This window comes from Salvelinus alpinus, chromosome 22, assembly GCF_045679555.1.
Source record: "Salvelinus alpinus chromosome 22, SLU_Salpinus.1, whole genome shotgun sequence".
In the NCBI taxonomy this organism is placed as follows: domain Eukaryota; kingdom Metazoa; phylum Chordata; class Actinopteri; order Salmoniformes; family Salmonidae; genus Salvelinus; species Salvelinus alpinus.
The window spans coordinates 41,964,535-41,982,124 of record NC_092107.1 but is presented as its reverse complement, the minus strand read 5'-3'; the positions used below and the strand labels follow the sequence as shown (position 1 = coordinate 41,982,124).

Sequence of the window (17,590 nt, the reverse complement as noted above, 5' to 3'; positions counted from 1 at the left end):
AGCCCTTACATTGCAGAGTTCCGGGCGATATGATGTCCTCGTCCATGTCGTCCATGTCATCAGACATAATGAAGTGCTGGGGCGTGGCCCGGCCACCCATGAGGCTGGGGTCAAGGTTCAGGGTGGAGGCCAGGGAGGTAAGCCCAGGGTTGTTGACGATGGTGAACCCCGTCAGAATCTCAATCTGCTGCCAGCGGTGCAGCCTCTCCCTCAGAGCAGCAGTCACCTCACCCAGGGCTTGTCTGGACCGGAGGAGAGGAGAGGAGAGGGAGACGGGGAGGAGGAGAACAGAGGGATACAAGCACAGATCACAATATGAACATATATATAGGAGATATTGGCTTAGACAAATCCCAATACATCTTTAAATGAAACTCACTTGGCTGTCAGAATTTGGTGATCCACATTATCCAGACAGGAGCTGTGTGCCACATGGAATGTCCCAAATATGGTGTTCCTCTTCTTCTTGATCTTCTCTGCCTGCAGTCACACACACAAGAGAAAACATTACTCCCCCATTCTGTCACACTAAGGGTCCAGAGTTTCTCCTGCTCACATGGACAAGGAAATCTCCTGGACCTACTCATACGGTTGTCATGTCTCTGGCTGATTAAATTATATGACAGGCTATTTTATCAAATCGATTACCTAACATTTGATTGATTACGTGATTTTATATCAATAGCAGTCAATTACTAATCGTCACCTTATTCAGTCTCATCTGAAAGTCGTAAAATTCTTGGTTATCTTCACAAACTCTGGCTAACAAGTTGAATCAGTAATAAAAAATTGGCTTAATTATATATTTACTAAATAATCACACAGAACTACATATACACAGGATGGATCATACATCGATTAGTAATAATGCCATAAAACAAAGAGTCCCTAGTGGACAAAACCGTCATGACGGCTGGGTTTGAATGAAAGAGCGGGAAGACTGAGGGACAAAGGGATTGGGTCTCTATCGGTACTTGAGAAGCTATGCTACCGTAAACACAGAATCTTATGCATTCTAATAACCGCCCATTCAGAATAGGAGAATGCAAGATATATATTTACACTGAGACAGGTTTGCCCAGCAGAGATCGCCATTGTCCTTTGAATAATCTTTCTGGACGTTATACCCTGTCGTTCTTATTAGGAGATTGTCTGTCCTTTCCTAGGCCACGTACGTTTACAGCTGCAGCTGATAACTCGACTTCTAGGATGTATCACTTCTTCTTTAATGAATACGTTTTCAAAGTCCATACCATTTTGCCATAATCAGTTCGCGCTGTGTTCTAGCTGGTCTAGTAGAAATTAATCCTTCCAGCGTGGTGGTGATCACCTCCACGTGATCTGGTCTCATGTAAATTTTGACATGTAGAGTGGATATTCAACCATTTGCAACCACAGCTCACCCTGGGGTTTGCTTAGTCTGACGTGAATTGGGTCACGGGGGCTTTATACTGGAGAAGAGAAGGGCGTGTTCCATCCCTCTCCAACCAATGTCTGTTCACTTGGGCGAGGCCATTGAGTGAGCATAGTTTACTTATGAAAATAATTACCTCATTTAGAAGGCTAAAATTACATTTGTTTTCATAAATAGTTTCATATTTAAACATTTAAATTGCACAACAATTCCATGTGATTCTGATAACTAGAACGTGTAGACTTTCCAAGATACAATTTATATTGTCCTATCATCAGATATAATGTCCCAGACAACAACTGATCTGACATTCTTTAAGTACCAACGGATACTTTCAACTGGTTGGACTACAGAAATATTGTTCCATTCCCAACCTTTTGACGTTATTGTATTACACAGTCTCTCTCTGTGATAACAACAGATTTTCAAAAGTCAATTTTTGTAGAGTGGAAAGTGAAGGGGTAAAGGTATTTATGGGGGGTGGGGTCATAAACCGGTGGGGGGGAAGAGCGGGAAAGGGGATTTTATGACCCTCACCCAACAGGGCAAAGTCATGACACGGCCTCTCTCTCTCTCCCTAGTAGGGTCACGCGGCCTCTCTCCCTCCCTAGTAGGGTCACGCGGCCTCTCTCTCTCTCTCTCCCTCCCTCCCTAGTAGGGTCACGCGGCCTCTCTCTCTCTCTCTCTCTCCCTCCCTCCCTCCCTCCCTAGTAGGGTCACGCGGCCTCTCTCCCTCCCTAGTAGGGTCACGCGGCCTCTCTCCCTCCCTAGTAGGGTCACGCGGCCTCTCTCCCTCCCTAGTAGGGTCACGCGGCCTCTCTCCCTCCCTAGTAGGGTCACGCGGCCTCTCTCCCTCCCTAGTAGGGTCACGCGGCCTCTCTCCCTCCCTAGTAGGGTCACGCGGCCTCTCTCCCTCCCTAGTAGGGTCACGCGGCCTCTCTCCCTCCCTAGTAGGGTCACGCGGCCTCTCTCCCTCCCTAGTAGGGTCACGCGGCCTCTCTCCCTCCCTAGTAGGGTCACGCGGCCTCTCTCCCTCCCTAGTAGGGTCACGCGGCCTCTCTCCCTCCCTAGTAGGGTCACGCGGCCTCTCTCCCTCCCTAGTAGGGTCATGCGGCCTCTCCCAGGATCGGTACATCTGAACATCACACCAGCGGGACAAGTACAGGATGGCAACAACAACTGCCCGAGATACACCAGGAACGCACAATCCCTCCATCAGTGCTCAGAGTGTCCGCAATAGGCTGAGAGAGGCTAGACTGAGGGCTTTTAGGCCTGTTGTAAAACAGGTCCTCACCAGATATCACCGGCAACAACGTCGCCTATGGGCACAAACCCACCATCGCTGGACCAGACAGGACTGGCAAAAAGTGCTCTTCACTGACGAGTCGCGGTTTTGTCTCACCAGGGGTGAGGGTCGGTTTCGCGTTTGTCGTCGAAGGACTGAGCGTTACACCGAGGCCTGTACTCTTGAGCGGGATCGAATTGGAGGTAGAGGGTCCGTCTGGGACGGTGTCAAAGCATCATCGGACTGAGCTTGTTGTCATTGCAGGCAATCTCAACGCTGTGCGTTACAGGGAAGTTATCCTCCTCCCTCATGTGGCACCCTTCCTGCAGGCTCATCCTGACATGACTCTCCAGCATGACAATGCCACCAGCCATACTGCAAGACAGGAATGTCAGTGTTCTGCCATGGCCAGCGAAGAGCCCGGATCTCCATCCCTTTGAGCACGTCTGGGACCTGTTGGATCGGAGGGTGAGGGCTAGGGCCATTCCCCCCAGAAATGTCCAGGAACTTGCAGGTGCCTTAGTGGAAGAGTGGGGTAACATCTCACAGCAAGAACTGGCAAATCTGGTGCAGTTCATGAGGAAATGCACTGCAATACTGAATGCAGCTGGTGGCCACATCAGATACTGACTAACTTTTGATTTGGACCCCCCTCCCTTTGTTCAGGGGGAAATTATTCAATTTCTGCTAGTCACAAGTCTGTGGAACTTGTTCAGTTTATGTCTCAGTTGTTGACACCAAATAAACGCAGATGACAGTGAGAGAACATGTCTTTTTTTGCTGAGTTTATACCTAGTCCGCATACGGCATATATCTCTAGTCCACATACGGCATATATCTCTAGTCCACATACGGCATATATCTCTAGTCCACATACGGCATATATCTCTAGTCCACATACGGCATATATCTCTAGTCCACATACGGCATATATCTCTAGTCCTCATACGGCATATATATCTAGACCTCATACGGCATATATATATCTAGTCCTCATACGGCATATATATATCTAGTCCTCATACGGCATATATATCTAGTCCTCATACGGCATATATATCTAGACCTCATACGGCATATATATATCTAGTCCTCATACGGCATATATATATCTAGACCTCATACGGCATATATATCTAGTCCTCATACGGCATATATATATAGTCCACATACGGCATATATATCTAGTCCACATACGGCATATATCTCTAGTCCTCATACGGCATATATATCTAGTCCACATACGGCATATATCTCTAGTCCTCATACGGCATATACAGTGGGGAGAACAATTATTTGATAACCTGAAAAATCGGCAGTGTTTCCTACTTACAAAGCATGTAGAGGTCTGTCATTTTTATCATAGGTACACTTCAACTGTGAGAGACGGAATCTAAAACAAAAATCCAGAAAATCCAGATTTTTAAGTAATTAATTTGCATTTTATTGCATGACATAAGTATTTGATAACCTACCAACCAGGAAGAATTACGGCTCTCACAGACCTGTTAGTTTTTCTTTAAGAAGCCCTCCTGTTCTCCACTCATTACCTGTATTAACTGCACCTGTTTGAACTCGTTACCTGTATAAAAAGACACCTGTCCACACACTCAATCAAACAGACTCCAACCTCTCCACAATGGCCAAGACCAGAGAGCTGTGTAAGGACATCAAGGATAAAATTGTAGTCATGCACAAGGCTGGGATGGTCTACAGGACAATAGGCAAGCAGCTTGGTGAGAAGGCAACAACTGTTGGCGCAATTATTAGAAAATGGAAGAAGTTGAAGATGACGGTCAATCACCCTCGGTCTGGGGCTCCATGCAAGATCTCACCTTGTGGGGCATCAATGATCATGAGTAAGGTGAGGGATCAGCCCAGAACTACACGGCAGGACCTGGTCAATGACCTGAAGAGAGCTGGGACCACAGTCTCAAAGAAAACCATTAGTAACACACTACGCCGTCATGGATTAAAATCCTGCAGCGCACGCAAGGTCCCCCTGCTCAAGCCAGCGCATGTCCAGGCCCGTCTGAAGTTTGCCAATGACCAGCTGGATGATCCAGAGGAGGAATGGGAGAAGGTCATGTGGTCTGATGAGACAAAAATAGAGCTTTTTGGTCTAAACTCCACTCGCCGTGTTTGGAGGAAGAAGAAGGATGAGTACATCCCCAAGAACACCATCCCAACCGTGAAGCATGGAGGTGGAAACATCATTCTTTGGGGATGCTTTTCTGCAAAGGGGACAGGACGACTGCACCGTATTGAGGGGAGGATGGATGGGGCCATGTATCGCAAGATCTTGGCCAACAACCTCCTTCCCTCAGTAAGAGCATTGAAGATGGGTCATGGCTGGGTCTTCCAGCATTACAATGACCCGAAACACACAGCCAGGGCAACTAAGGAGTGGCTCCGTAAGAACCATCTCAAGGTCCTGGAGTGGCCTAGCCAGTCTCCAGACCTGAACCCAATAAAAAATCTTTGGAGGGAGCTGAAAGTCCGTATTGCCCAGCGACAGCCCCGAAACCTGAAGGATCTGGAGAAGGTCTGTATGGAGGAGTGGGCCAAAATCCCTGCTGCAGTGTGTGCAAACCTGGTCAAGAACTACAGGAAACATATGATCTCTGTAATTGCAAACAAAGGTTTCAATACCAAATATTAAAGTTCTGCTTTCTGATGTATCAAATACTTATGTCATGCAATAAAATGCAAATTAATTACTTAAAAATCATACAATGTGATTTTCTGTCTCTCACAGTTGAAGTGTACCTATGATAAAAAATTACAGACCTCTACATGGTTTGTAAGTAGGAAAACCTGCAAAATCAGCAGTGTATCAAATACTTCTTCTCCCCACTGTATCTCTAGTCCTCATACGGCATATATATATCTAGACCTCATACGGCATATATATATCTAGACCTCATACGGCATATATACAGTGGGGAGAACAAGTATTTGATACACTGCCGATTTTGCAGGTTTTCCTACTTACAAAGCATGTAGAGGTCTGTAATTTTTATCATAGGTACACTTCAACTGTGAGAGACGGAATCTAAAACAAAAATCCAGAAAATCACATTGTATGATTTTTAAGTAATTAATTTGCATTTTATTGCATGACATAAGTATTTGATACATCAGAAAAGCAGAACTTAATATTTGGTACAGAAACCTTTGTTTGCAATTACAGAGATCATACGTTTCCTGTAGTTCTTGACCAGGTTTGCACACACTGCAGCAGGGATTTTGGCCCACTCCTCCATACAGACCTTCTCCAGATCCTTCAGGTTTCGGGGCTGTCGCTGGGCAATATGGACTTTCAGCTCCCTCCAAAGATTTTCTATTGGGTTCAGGTCTGGAGACTGGCTAGGCCACTCCAGGACCTTGAGATGCTTCTTACGGAGCCACTCCTTAGTTGCCCTGGCTGTGTGTTTCGGGTCGTTGTCATGCTGGAAGACCCAGCCACGACCCATCTTCAATGCTCTTACTGAGGGAAGGAGGTTGTTGGCCAAGATCTCGCGATACATGGCCCCATCCATCCTCCCCTCAATACGGTGCAGTCGTCCTGTCCCCTTTGCAGAAAACCATCCCAAAAGAATGATGTTTCCACCTCCATGCTTCACGGTTGGGATGGTGATCTTGGGGTTGTACTCATCCTTCTTCTTCCTCCAAACATGGCGAGTGAAGTTTAGACCAAAAAGCTCTATTTTTGTCTCAACAGACCACATGACCTTCTCCCATTCCTCCTCTGGATCATCCAGATGGTCATTGGCAAACTTCAGACGGGCCTGGACATGCGTTGGCTTGAGCAGGGGGACCTTGCGTGCGCTGCAGGATTTTAATCCATGACGGCGTAGTGTGTTACTAATGGTTTTCTTTGAGACTGTGGTCCCAGCTCTCTTCAGGTCATTGACCAGGTCCTGCCGTGTAGTTCTGGCTGATCCCTCACCTTCCTCATGATCATTGATGCCCCACGAGGTGAGATCTTGCATGGAGCCCCAGACCGAGGGTGATTGACCATCATCTTGAACTTCTTCCATTTTCTAATAATTGCGCCAACAGTTGTTGCCTTCTCACCAAGCTGCTTGCCTATTGTCCTGTAGCCCATCCCAGCCTTGTGCAGGTTTACAATTTTATCCCTGATGTCCTTACACAGCTCTCTGGTCTTGGCCATTGTGGAGAGGTTGGAGTCTGTTTGATTGAGGTTGTGGACAGGTGTCTTTTATACAGGTAACGAGTTCAAACAGGTGCAGTTAATACAGGTAATGAGTGGAGAACTGGAGGGCTTCTTAAAGAAAAACTAACAGGTCTGTGAGAGCCGGAATTCTTACTGGTTGGTAGGTGATCAAATACTTATGTCATGCAATAAAATGCAAATTAATTACTTAAAAATCATACAATGTGATTTTCTGGATTTTTGTTTTAGATTCCGTCTCTCACAGTTGAAGTGTACCTATGATAAAAATTACAGACCTCTACATGCTTTGTAAGTAGGAAAACCTGCAAAATCGGCAGTGTATCAAATACTTGTTCTCCCCACTGTATATCTAGACCTCATACGGCATATATATATCTAGTCCTCATACGGCATATATATCTAGTCCTCATACGGCATATATATCTAGACCTCATACGGCATATATATATCTAGACCTCATACGGCATATATATCTAGACCTCATACGGCATATATATATCTAGACCTCATACGGCATATATATATCTAGACCTCATACGGCATATATATATCTAGACCTCATACGGCATATATAATCTAGTCCTCATACGGCATATATATATCTAGACCTCATACGGCATATATATATCTAGACCTCATACGGCATATATATATATCTAGTCCTCATACGGCATATATATCTAGTCCACATACGGCATATATATATCTAGACCTCATACGGCATATATATATCTAGTCCTCATACGGCATATATAATCTAGTCCTCATACGGCATATATATATATACAGTGGGGAGAACAAGTATTTGATACACTGCCGATTTTGCAGGTTTTCCTACTTACAAAGCATGTAGAGGTCTGTAATTTTTATCATAGGTACACTTCAACTGTGAGAGACGGAATCTAAAACAAAAATCCAGAAAATCACATTGTATGATTTTTAAGTAATTAATTTGCATTTTATTGCATGACATAAGTATTTGATCACCTACCAACCAGTAAGAATTCCGGCTCTCACAGACCTGTTAGTTTTTCTTTAAGAAGCCCTCCTGTTCTCCACTCATTACCTGTATTAACTGCACCTGTTTGAACTCGTTACCTGTATAAAAGACACCTGTCCACAGGCTCAATCAAACAGACTCCAACCTCTCCACAATGGCCAAGACCAGAGAGCTGTGTAAGGACATCAGGGATAAAATTGTAGACCTGCACAAGGCTGGGATGGGCTACGGGACAATAGGCAAGCAGCTTGGTGAGAAGGCAACAACTGTTGGCGCAATTATTAGAAAATGGAAGAAGTTCAAGATGACGGTCAATCACCCTCGGTCTGGGGCTCCATGCAAGATATCACCTCGTGGGGCATCAATGATCATGAGGAAGGTGAGGGATCAGCCCAGAACTACACGGCAGGACCTGGTCAATGACCTGAAGAGAGCTGGGACCACAGTCTCAAAGAAAACCATTAGTAACACACTACGCCGTCATGGATTAAAATCCTGCAGCGCACGCAAGGTCCCCCTGCTCAAGCCAGCGCATGTCCAGGCCCGTCTGAAGTTTGCCAATGACCATCTGGATGATCCAGAGGAGGAATGGGAGAAGGTCATGTGGTCTGATGAGACAAAAATATAACTTTTTGGTCTAAACTCCACTCGCTGTGTTTGGAGGAAGAAGAAGGATGAGTACAACCCCAAGAACCCATCCCAAACGTGAAGCATGGAGGTGGAAACATCATTCTTTGGGGCTGCTTTTCTGCAAAGGGGACAGGACGACTGCACCGTATTGAGGGGAGGATGGATGGGGCCATGTATCGCGAGATCTTGGCCAACAACCTCCTTCCCTCAGTAAGAGCATTGAAGATGGGTCGTGGCTGGGTCTTCCAGCATGACAACGACCCGAAACACACAGCCAGGGCAACTAAGGAGTGGCTCCGTAAGAAGCATCTCAAGGTCCTGGAGTGGTCTAGCCAGTCTCCAGACCTGAATCCAATAGAAAATCTTTGGAGGGAGCTGAAATTCCGTATTGCCCAGCGACAGCCCCGAAACCTGAAGGATCTGGAGAAGGTCTGTATGGAGGAGTGGGCCAAAATCCCTGCTGCAGTGTGTGCAAACCTGGTCAAGAACTACAGGAAACGTATGATCTCTGTAATTGCAAACAAAGGTTTCTGTACCAAATATTAAGTTCTGCTTTTCTGATGTATCAAATACTTATGTCATGCAATAAAATGCAAAGGAATTACTTAAAAATCATACAATGTGATTTTCTGGATTTTTGTTTTAGATTCCGTCTCTCACAGTTGAAGTGTACCTATGATAAAAATTACAGACCTCTACATGCTTTGTAAGTAGGAAAACCTGCAAAATCGGCAGTGTATCAAATACTTGTTCTCCCCACTGTATATCTAGTCCTCATACGGCATATATATATCTAGACCTCATACGGCGTATATATATCTAGACCTCATACGGCGTATATATATCTAGACCTCATACGGCATATATAGTATACCGTTCAAAAGTTTGGGGTCACTTAGAAATGTCCTTGTTTTTGAAAGACACACAATTTTTTTGTCCATTAAAATAACATCAAATTGATCAGAAATACAGTGTAAACATTGGTAATGCTGTAAACTGCCTAGAAGGCCAGCATCCCGGGGTCACCTCGGCACTGTTGACGTTGAGACTGGTGTTTTGCGGGTACTATTTAATGAAGCTACCAGTTGAGGACTTGTGAGGCGTCTGTTTCTCAAACTAGACACTAATGTACTTGTGCACCGGGGCCTCCCACTCTTTCTATTCTGGTTAGAGCCAGTTTGCTCTGTTCTGTGAAGGGAGTAGTACACAGCGTTGTACGGAATCTTCAGTTTCTTGGCAATTTCTCGCATGGAATAGCCTTCATTTCTCAGAACAAGAATAGACTGACGAGTTTCAGAAGAAAGTTATTTGTTCCTGGACATATTGAGCCTGTAATCGAACCCACAAATGCTGATGCTCCAGATACTCAACTAGTCTAAAGAAGGCCAGTTTTGTTAGCACAGTTTTCAGCTGTGCTAACATAATTGCAAAAGGGTTTTTTAATGATCAATTAGCCAGTTAAAATTATAAACTTGGATTAGCTAACACAACGTGCCATTGGAACACAGGAGTGATGGTTGCTGATAAATGGGCCTCTGTACACCTATGTAGATATTCCATAAGAAATCTGCCATTTCCAGCTACAACAGTCATTTACAACATTAACAATGTCTACACTGTATTTCTGATCAATTTGATGTTATTTTAATGGACAAAAAAAATGGTGTGTCTTTCAAAAACAAGGACATTTCTAAGTGACCCCAAACTTTTGAATGGTAGCATATATATAAATATATATATATATATCTCTAGTCCTCATGCGGTGTATATCTCTAGTCCTCATGCGGTGTATATCTCTAGTCCTCATGCGGTGTATATCTCTAGTCCTCATGCGGTGTATATCTCTAGTCCTCATGCGGTGTATATCTCTAGTCCTCATGCGGTGTATATCTCTAGTCCTGTGGCATCTCACCCCTTCTTTAGCCACCAGTAGCTGTTTCTCAGCGTTCTGCTTCTTGATGTTGTAGTACTGCACCTCCACCTCATGGGTGAGCTGGAGCCACTTCTGGAGGGACTCTGGTGGGGACCAGCTGCAGCGGGACTCCAGCTCCTTCTCTGCTTTCTTCAGGGCCATGCGCACCTGCAAAAAGACACACATACACACGTCACAAAGACCAGAAGTCAACCTACAGCATATAACTTCTTCTGCCTCAAAACAGCAGTGAAAAGAACACACGAAAGTCTTCACGCTAAAAGTCAAAGTGGTTAAGCACAAATTAATCATTCCCACAGTGTCTCTCTGGACCATGGTGTGAATGTGGAGGTGGGAGAGGGAAATGTGATCTCATTGGCTTGTGAAAGCTAGCACTCTCTTTGTCTCCAGACAGCCTCATTAAGAGCTGAGCAAATGAGCCCAGAGCCATAGAGGCATCCACCCGCCCTTAGACTCAATCACTGCCAAGCCTTAATGGAGCAGCACTGGGCCAGCCAGGGGAGCAGGGGGCCTGCAAGTCATGTGCACAGGGAGAGTTATGGCTAGGTGAGCAGGGAGCCTGCAAGTCATGTGCACAGGGAGAGTTATGGCTAGGTGAGCAGGGGGCCTGCAAGTCATGTGCACAGGGAGAGTTATGGCTAGGTGAGCAGGGAGCCTGCAAGTCATGTGCACAGGGAGAGTTATGGCTAGGTGAGTAGGGGGCCTGCAAGCCATGTGCACAGGGAGAGTTATGGCTAGGTGAGCAGGGGGCCTGCAAGTCATGTGCACAGGGAGAGTTATGGGTAGGTGAGCAGGGGGCCTGCAAGTCATGTGCACAGGGAGAGTTATGGCTAGGTGAGCAGGGAGCCTGCAAGCCATGTGCACAGGGAGAGTTATGGCTAGGTGAGCAGGGGGCCTGCAAGCCATGTGCACAGGGAGAGTTATGGCTAGGTGAGCAGGGGGCCTGCAAGCCATGTGCACAGGGAGAGTTATGGCTAGGTGAGCAGGGAGCCTGCAAGTCATGTGCACAGGGAGAGTTATGGCTAGGTGAGCAGGGAGCCTGCAAGTCATGTGCACAGGGAGAGTTATGGCTAGGTGAGCAGGGGGCCTGCAAGCCATGTGCACAGGGAGAGTTATGGCTAGGTGAGCAGGGAGCCTGCAAGTCATGTGCACAGGGAGAGTTAGGGCTAGGTGAGCAGGGGGCCTGCAAGCCATGTGCACAGGGGAGAGTTATGGCTAGGTGAGCAGGGGGCCTGCAAGTCATGTGCACAGGGAGAGTTATGGCTAGGTGAGCAGGGAGCCTGCAAGCCATGTGCACAGGGAGAGTTATGGCTAGGTGAGCAGGGAGCCTGCAAGTCATGTGCACAGGGGAGAGTTATGGCTAGGTGAGCAGGGAGCCTGCAAGTCATGTGCACAGGGAGAGTTATGGCTAGGTGAGCAGGGGGCCTGCAAGCCATGTGCACAGGGAGAGTTAGGGCTAGGTGAGCAGGGGGCCTGCAAGTCATGTGCACAGGGGAGAGTTATGGCTAGGTGAGCAGGGAGCCTGCAAGTCATGTGCACAGGGAGAGTTATGGCTAGGTGAGCAGGGGGCCTGCAAGCCATGTGCACAGGGGAGAGTTAGGGCTAGGTGAGCAGGGGGCCTGCAAGCCATGTGCACAGGGGAGAGTTAGGGCTGTATATGGGGCCATGTGACATCTGTGTGGTTCTCTTTTCTGATCATGCAGGCATGAGGGCTGACCTGGTTTGACCTCCACTGGGACCTGACAACAAGTTAACTGGCCTCCAGAGAAACCATCCAGATGAAATTATCATTCTAAATCCTGTGAAGAACTTGGCCATGGTTTAGGGTGCAATATGCCCTGTCTGCAGTCAGGAGTGGTGAATATAATCCTTACGTCATATGAAAACATTCTGAGCTGGATTCTTACACACAGAAATCAGATAAAGGAGTGACTATTGCTTCCTCCAGCAGACTACAGTGTTCTCAGGAGACCATAGTGATCGTAGTAGAATGAAGAGAGTACACAACATGAGCCCTCTGCTCAGCTGCCCTGTGTGGGCCGACCGCTGCTTCTTTTTCTGCCATTTCCCTGATGGGCAAAGAGCTGAGTGGGAGTTATGCCTACTGATAGCATTCTGCATCTGATCCATCTAAATGTATAGCTGGCTCCCTACAATATAGAGTGGTTAACAAAGTTCAGTCAAGTCTCCCCTCTCTGGCATTAATCTACAGGATCATGTTAGTGGCCTCAACCACACCTTGTTTCTCAACAAGTACCCCGCTAGACTAATTCCCCCTCTCTCATCCACATGCATTTGTTCTCCACCCCTGTCCCTACCCAAAGTGGTACAGTCCAGTACCTGGTCCAGCTCCTCCTCGGCGTATTTCTGCCTACTCAGCTCGTTCTCGGTGCCCTCGCGGAGCTCCTTCAGCCGCTGGGCCTCCTGCTTGGCACAGTTGATCTCATCCCTCAGCTTCTGTTCCAGGTTGACCTTCTCCACCTCCACTGTACGGTGCTCCTCCTGGGCTATCTGCAGCCTGAGAGCGAGAGAATCTTTTACTATCTCATCCTGGAATATACAAGGTCTGAGGTCATCTGCCTTTGGCCTAAAGAGCAGGAACCCAGACTTAACTAAAGATATTGGAAATACAGACATTGTCATCCTACAAGAAACATGGTTAGAGGAGATGGACCCACTGGTTGCCCTCTAGGTTACAGAGAGCTGGTAGTCCCATCCACCAAACTACCAGGTGTGAAACAGGGAAGAGACTCAGGGGGTATGCTAATTTGGTATAGAGCACACTATACGTACTTTTTGGAGAAATGTTCTCTGGTCTGATGAAACAAAAATAGAACTGTTTGGCCATAATGACCATCATTATGTTTGGAGGGAAAAGGGGGAGGCTTGCAAGCCGAAGAACACCATCCCAACCGTGAAGCACGGGGGTGGCAGCATCTTGTTGTGAGGGTGCTGTGCTGCAGGAAGGACTGGTGCACTTCACAAAATAGATGGCATCATGAGGTAGAAAAATTATGTGGATATATTGAAGCAACATCTCAAGACATCAGTCAGGAAGTTAAAGCTTGGTCACAAATGGGTCTTCCAAATGGACAATGACCCCAAGCATTCTTCCAAAGTTGTGGCAAAATGGCTTAAGGACAACTTAGTCAAGACATTGGAGTGGCCATCATAAAGCCCTGACCTCAATCCCATAGACAATTTGTTGGCAGAATTGAAAAAGCGTGTGTGAGCAAGGAGGCCTACAAACCTGACTCAGTTACACCAGCTCTGTCAGGAGGAATGGGCCAAAATTCACCCAACTTATTCTGGGAAGCTTGTGGAAGGCTACCCGTAATGTTTGACCCAAGTTAAACGCAATGCTACCAAACACTAATTGAGTGTATGTAAACTTCTGACCCACTGGGAATGTGATGAAAGAAATAAAAGCTGAAATAAATCACTCGCTCTGCTATTATTCTGACATTTCACATTCTTAAAATGAAGTGGTGATCCTAACTGACCTAAAACAGGGATTTTTTACTAGGATTAAATGTCAGGAATTGTGAAAAACTGAGTTTAAATGTATTTGGCTAAAGTGTATGTAAACTTCTGACTTCAACTGTATGCACGCACCACTTTTCCTTTTATTTATTTTTTTGCATTTCCCTTCACCAATTTGGACTATTTTTTGTATGTCTGTTACATGAAATCCAAATAGAAATCCATTTAAATTACATGTTGTAATGCAACAAAATAGGAAAAACGCCAAGGGGGATGAATACTTTTGCAAGGCACTGTATATATCAACTAATTGGCGAGAGCAGTAGAACAGTCTGCAGCACCTGGCCTCACCCTACTAGAATCTGAAGTTAAATGTCTACTGTTTGCTGATGATCTGGTGCTTCTGTCTCCACCCAAGGAGGGCCTACAGCAGCACCTAGATCTTCTGCACAGATTCTGTCAGACCTGGGCCCTGACAGAAAATCTCAGTTAGACAAAAATACTGGTCCAGTTGCCAGGACCACAAATACAAATTCCATCTATACACTGTTGACCTAGAGCACACAACAAACTCTACCAACCTCAGCCTAAACAGCAGCACCATAGGTAACTTCCACAAAGCTGTGAGCGATCTGAGAGACAAGAAGGGTCTTAAAACGCCATCAAAAGGAACATAAAATTCGACATACCAATTAGGATCTAGCTAAAAATACTTGAATAATTTATAGAACCCTATTGCCCTTTGTGGTTGTAAGGTCTGGGGTCGCTCACCAACCAAAAATTCACAAAAAGTGGGACAAATACCAAATTGAGACTGCGTGCAGAATTCTGTGAAAACATCTCCGTGTACAACGAAGAACACCAAATAATGCATGCAGAGCAGGATTAGGCCGATACCTGCTAATTAGACCTGGCTCTCAAGAGAAGACCAGGCTATGTGCACACTGCCCACAAAATGAGGTGGAAACTGAGCTGCACTTCCTAACCTCTTGCAAAATGTATGACCACGTTAGAGACACAATTTCCATCAGATTACACAGACCCACAAAGAATTAAAACACAAACCCAATTTTGATGAACTCCCATATATATATATATATATATATATATATATATATATATATATATATATATATATATATATATATATATATATATTGGGTGAAATACCATGCAATCACAGCAGCAATACTTGTGACCTGTTGCCACAAGAAATGGGCAACCAGTGAAGAACAAACACCATTGTAAATACACCCATATTTATTTTTCCTTTTGCATTTGCACATTGTTATAACAAATGTCTCTATTACTTTGAAACTTGTGAGTGTAATGTTTACTGTACATTTTTCATTGTTTATTTGAATGTTGTACGGCCTACAGGGAGGAGGTGAGGGCCCTCGGAGTGTGGTGTCAGGAAAATAACCTCACACTCAACGTCAACAAAACAAAGGAGATGATTGTGGACTTCAGGAAACAGCAGAGGGAGCACCCCCCTATCCACATCGACGGGTCAGTAATGGAGAAGGTGGAAAGTTTTAAGTTCCTCGGTGTACACATCACGGACAAACTGAATTGGTCCACCCACACAGACAGCGTTGTGAAGAAGGCGCAGCAGCGCCTCTTCAACCTCAGGAGGCTGAAGAAATTCGGCTTGTCACCAAAAGCACTCACAAACTTCTACAGATGCACAATCGAGAGCATCGGGCTGTATCACCGCCTGGTACGGCAACTGCTCCGCCCACAACCGTAAGGCTCTCCAGAGGGTAGTGAGGTCTGCAGAACGCATCACCGGGGGCAAACTACCTGCCCTCCAGGACACCTACACCACCCGATGTCACAGGAAGGCCATAAAGATCATCAAGGACAACAACCACCCAAGCCACTGCCTGTTCACCCCGCTATCATCCAGAAGGCGAGGTCAGTACAGGTGCATCAAAGCAGGGACCGAGAGACTGAAAAACAGCTTCTATCTCAAGGCCATCAGACTGTTAAACAGCCACCACTAACATTTAGCGGCCGCTGCCAACATACTGACTCAACTCCAGCCACTTTAAAAATGGGAATTGATGGAAATTATGTAAAAATGTACCACTAGCCACTTTAAACAATGCCACTTAATATAATGTTTACATACCCTACATTACCCATCTCATATGTATATACTGTACTCTATATCATCTACTGCATCTTGCCATCTTTATGTAATACATGTACCACTAGCCACTTTAAACAATGCCACTTAATATAATGTTTACATACCCTACATTACCCATCTCATATGTATATACTGTACTCTATATCATCTACTGCATCTTGCCATCTTTATGTAATACATGTACCACTAGCCACTTTAAACTATGCCACTTTATGTTTACATACCCTACAGTACTCATCTCATATGTATATACCGTACTCTATACCATCTACTGCATCTGCCATGCCGTTCTGTACCACCACTCATTCATATATCTTTATGTACATATTCTTTATCCCTTTACACTTGTGTGTGTGTGTAAGGTAGTAGTTGTGGAATTGTTAGGTTAGATTACTTGTTGGTTATTACTGCATTGTCGGAACTAGAAGCACAAGCATTTCGCTACACTCGCATTAACATCTGCTAACCATGTGTATGTGACTAATAAAATTTGATTTGATTTGATCTATTTCACTTGCTTTGGCAATGTAAACATATTTGCCATGCCAATAAAGCACCTTGAATTGAGAGAGAAAGCGAAAAAGAGAGAATCAGACAAGGAAAAGCATGAGATGTAATCTGTTCTTTTCCTGATCAAGAACACCAGGACCAGGAAGAATTCTGGGGCCTTGTTACAGGTGCTCGTAATCAGTGACTCATCAGGGGAAAACAATAGAAGTGCCTGTATAATTTTACTACTAGATACCAGGGAGCCTGGAATGTCCACATAGTATCCTCCAACCAGCTGTCCTTGGACCTTGCTGCTCCTTGCTATAAAGAATGACCACTATAGAGCCCAAGGAAGCCAGGGATCCATCATTTTCTGATGTATATGCTACATGTAGTTGAGATTCCCTGGGCAGAGATAAAGACATGGTTTGTTTTACAGGCAGGGTCCGGTTTCAAGCGCTAACTACAGTAGGGGGAAGTACACTGACTGTAGCAGCCTGTTGCCTTCTAACTACATCAAAGAGTTGAGCACTAGTCTGTAGTTCCGGACTGTAAGCCTATCACAGGAATTCAGAGAATGTCCACGCTTTGCATTTTACACATAACTGAGCAGATATTGTTGAAAACAGCATAAATACATTATTCAGTGAAACTAAAGCAACAGTGTGCACAGATCATACAGTCAAGACAGTGTCTTCTCTAAATCTAATCAAATTTGATTAGTCACATGGGCTGAATCCAACAGGTGTAGATCTTAGTGAAATGCGATTAATTGGCCGATTTTTATATATATATTTTTAATAATGACAATTACAACAATAGTGAATGAACACTTTTATTTTAACTTAATATAATACATAAATACAATCTATTTAGTTTCAAATAAATAATGAAACATGTTCAATTTGGTTTAAATAATACAAAAACACAGCGTTGGAAAAGAAAGTAAAAGTGCAATATGCGCCATGTAAAAAAAGCTAACGTTTAAGTTCCTTGCTCA

General features: G+C 45.1%; 1 protein-coding gene across 6 annotated transcripts in view; it reads right to left on the bottom strand.

Annotated features, from left to right (window-relative positions):
• LOC139549544 (stromal interaction molecule 1-like) overlaps positions 1 to 17,590 on the bottom strand; it is an 87,647-nt gene that overhangs the window by 12,072 nt on the left and 57,985 nt on the right. For all 6 annotated transcript variants that reach the window (XM_071360152.1, XM_071360147.1, XM_071360148.1 and 3 more), the window contains exons 8-11: positions 12,804 to 12,981; positions 10,443 to 10,610; positions 380 to 480; positions 10 to 242 (exon numbers count right to left, since the gene is read on the bottom strand). In XM_071360152.1, coding sequence (XP_071216253.1) covers positions 10 to 242; positions 380 to 480; positions 10,443 to 10,610; positions 12,804 to 12,981 — 680 coding nt within the window. The remainder of the gene's footprint in view (positions 1 to 9; positions 243 to 379; positions 481 to 10,442; positions 10,611 to 12,803; positions 12,982 to 17,590) is intronic.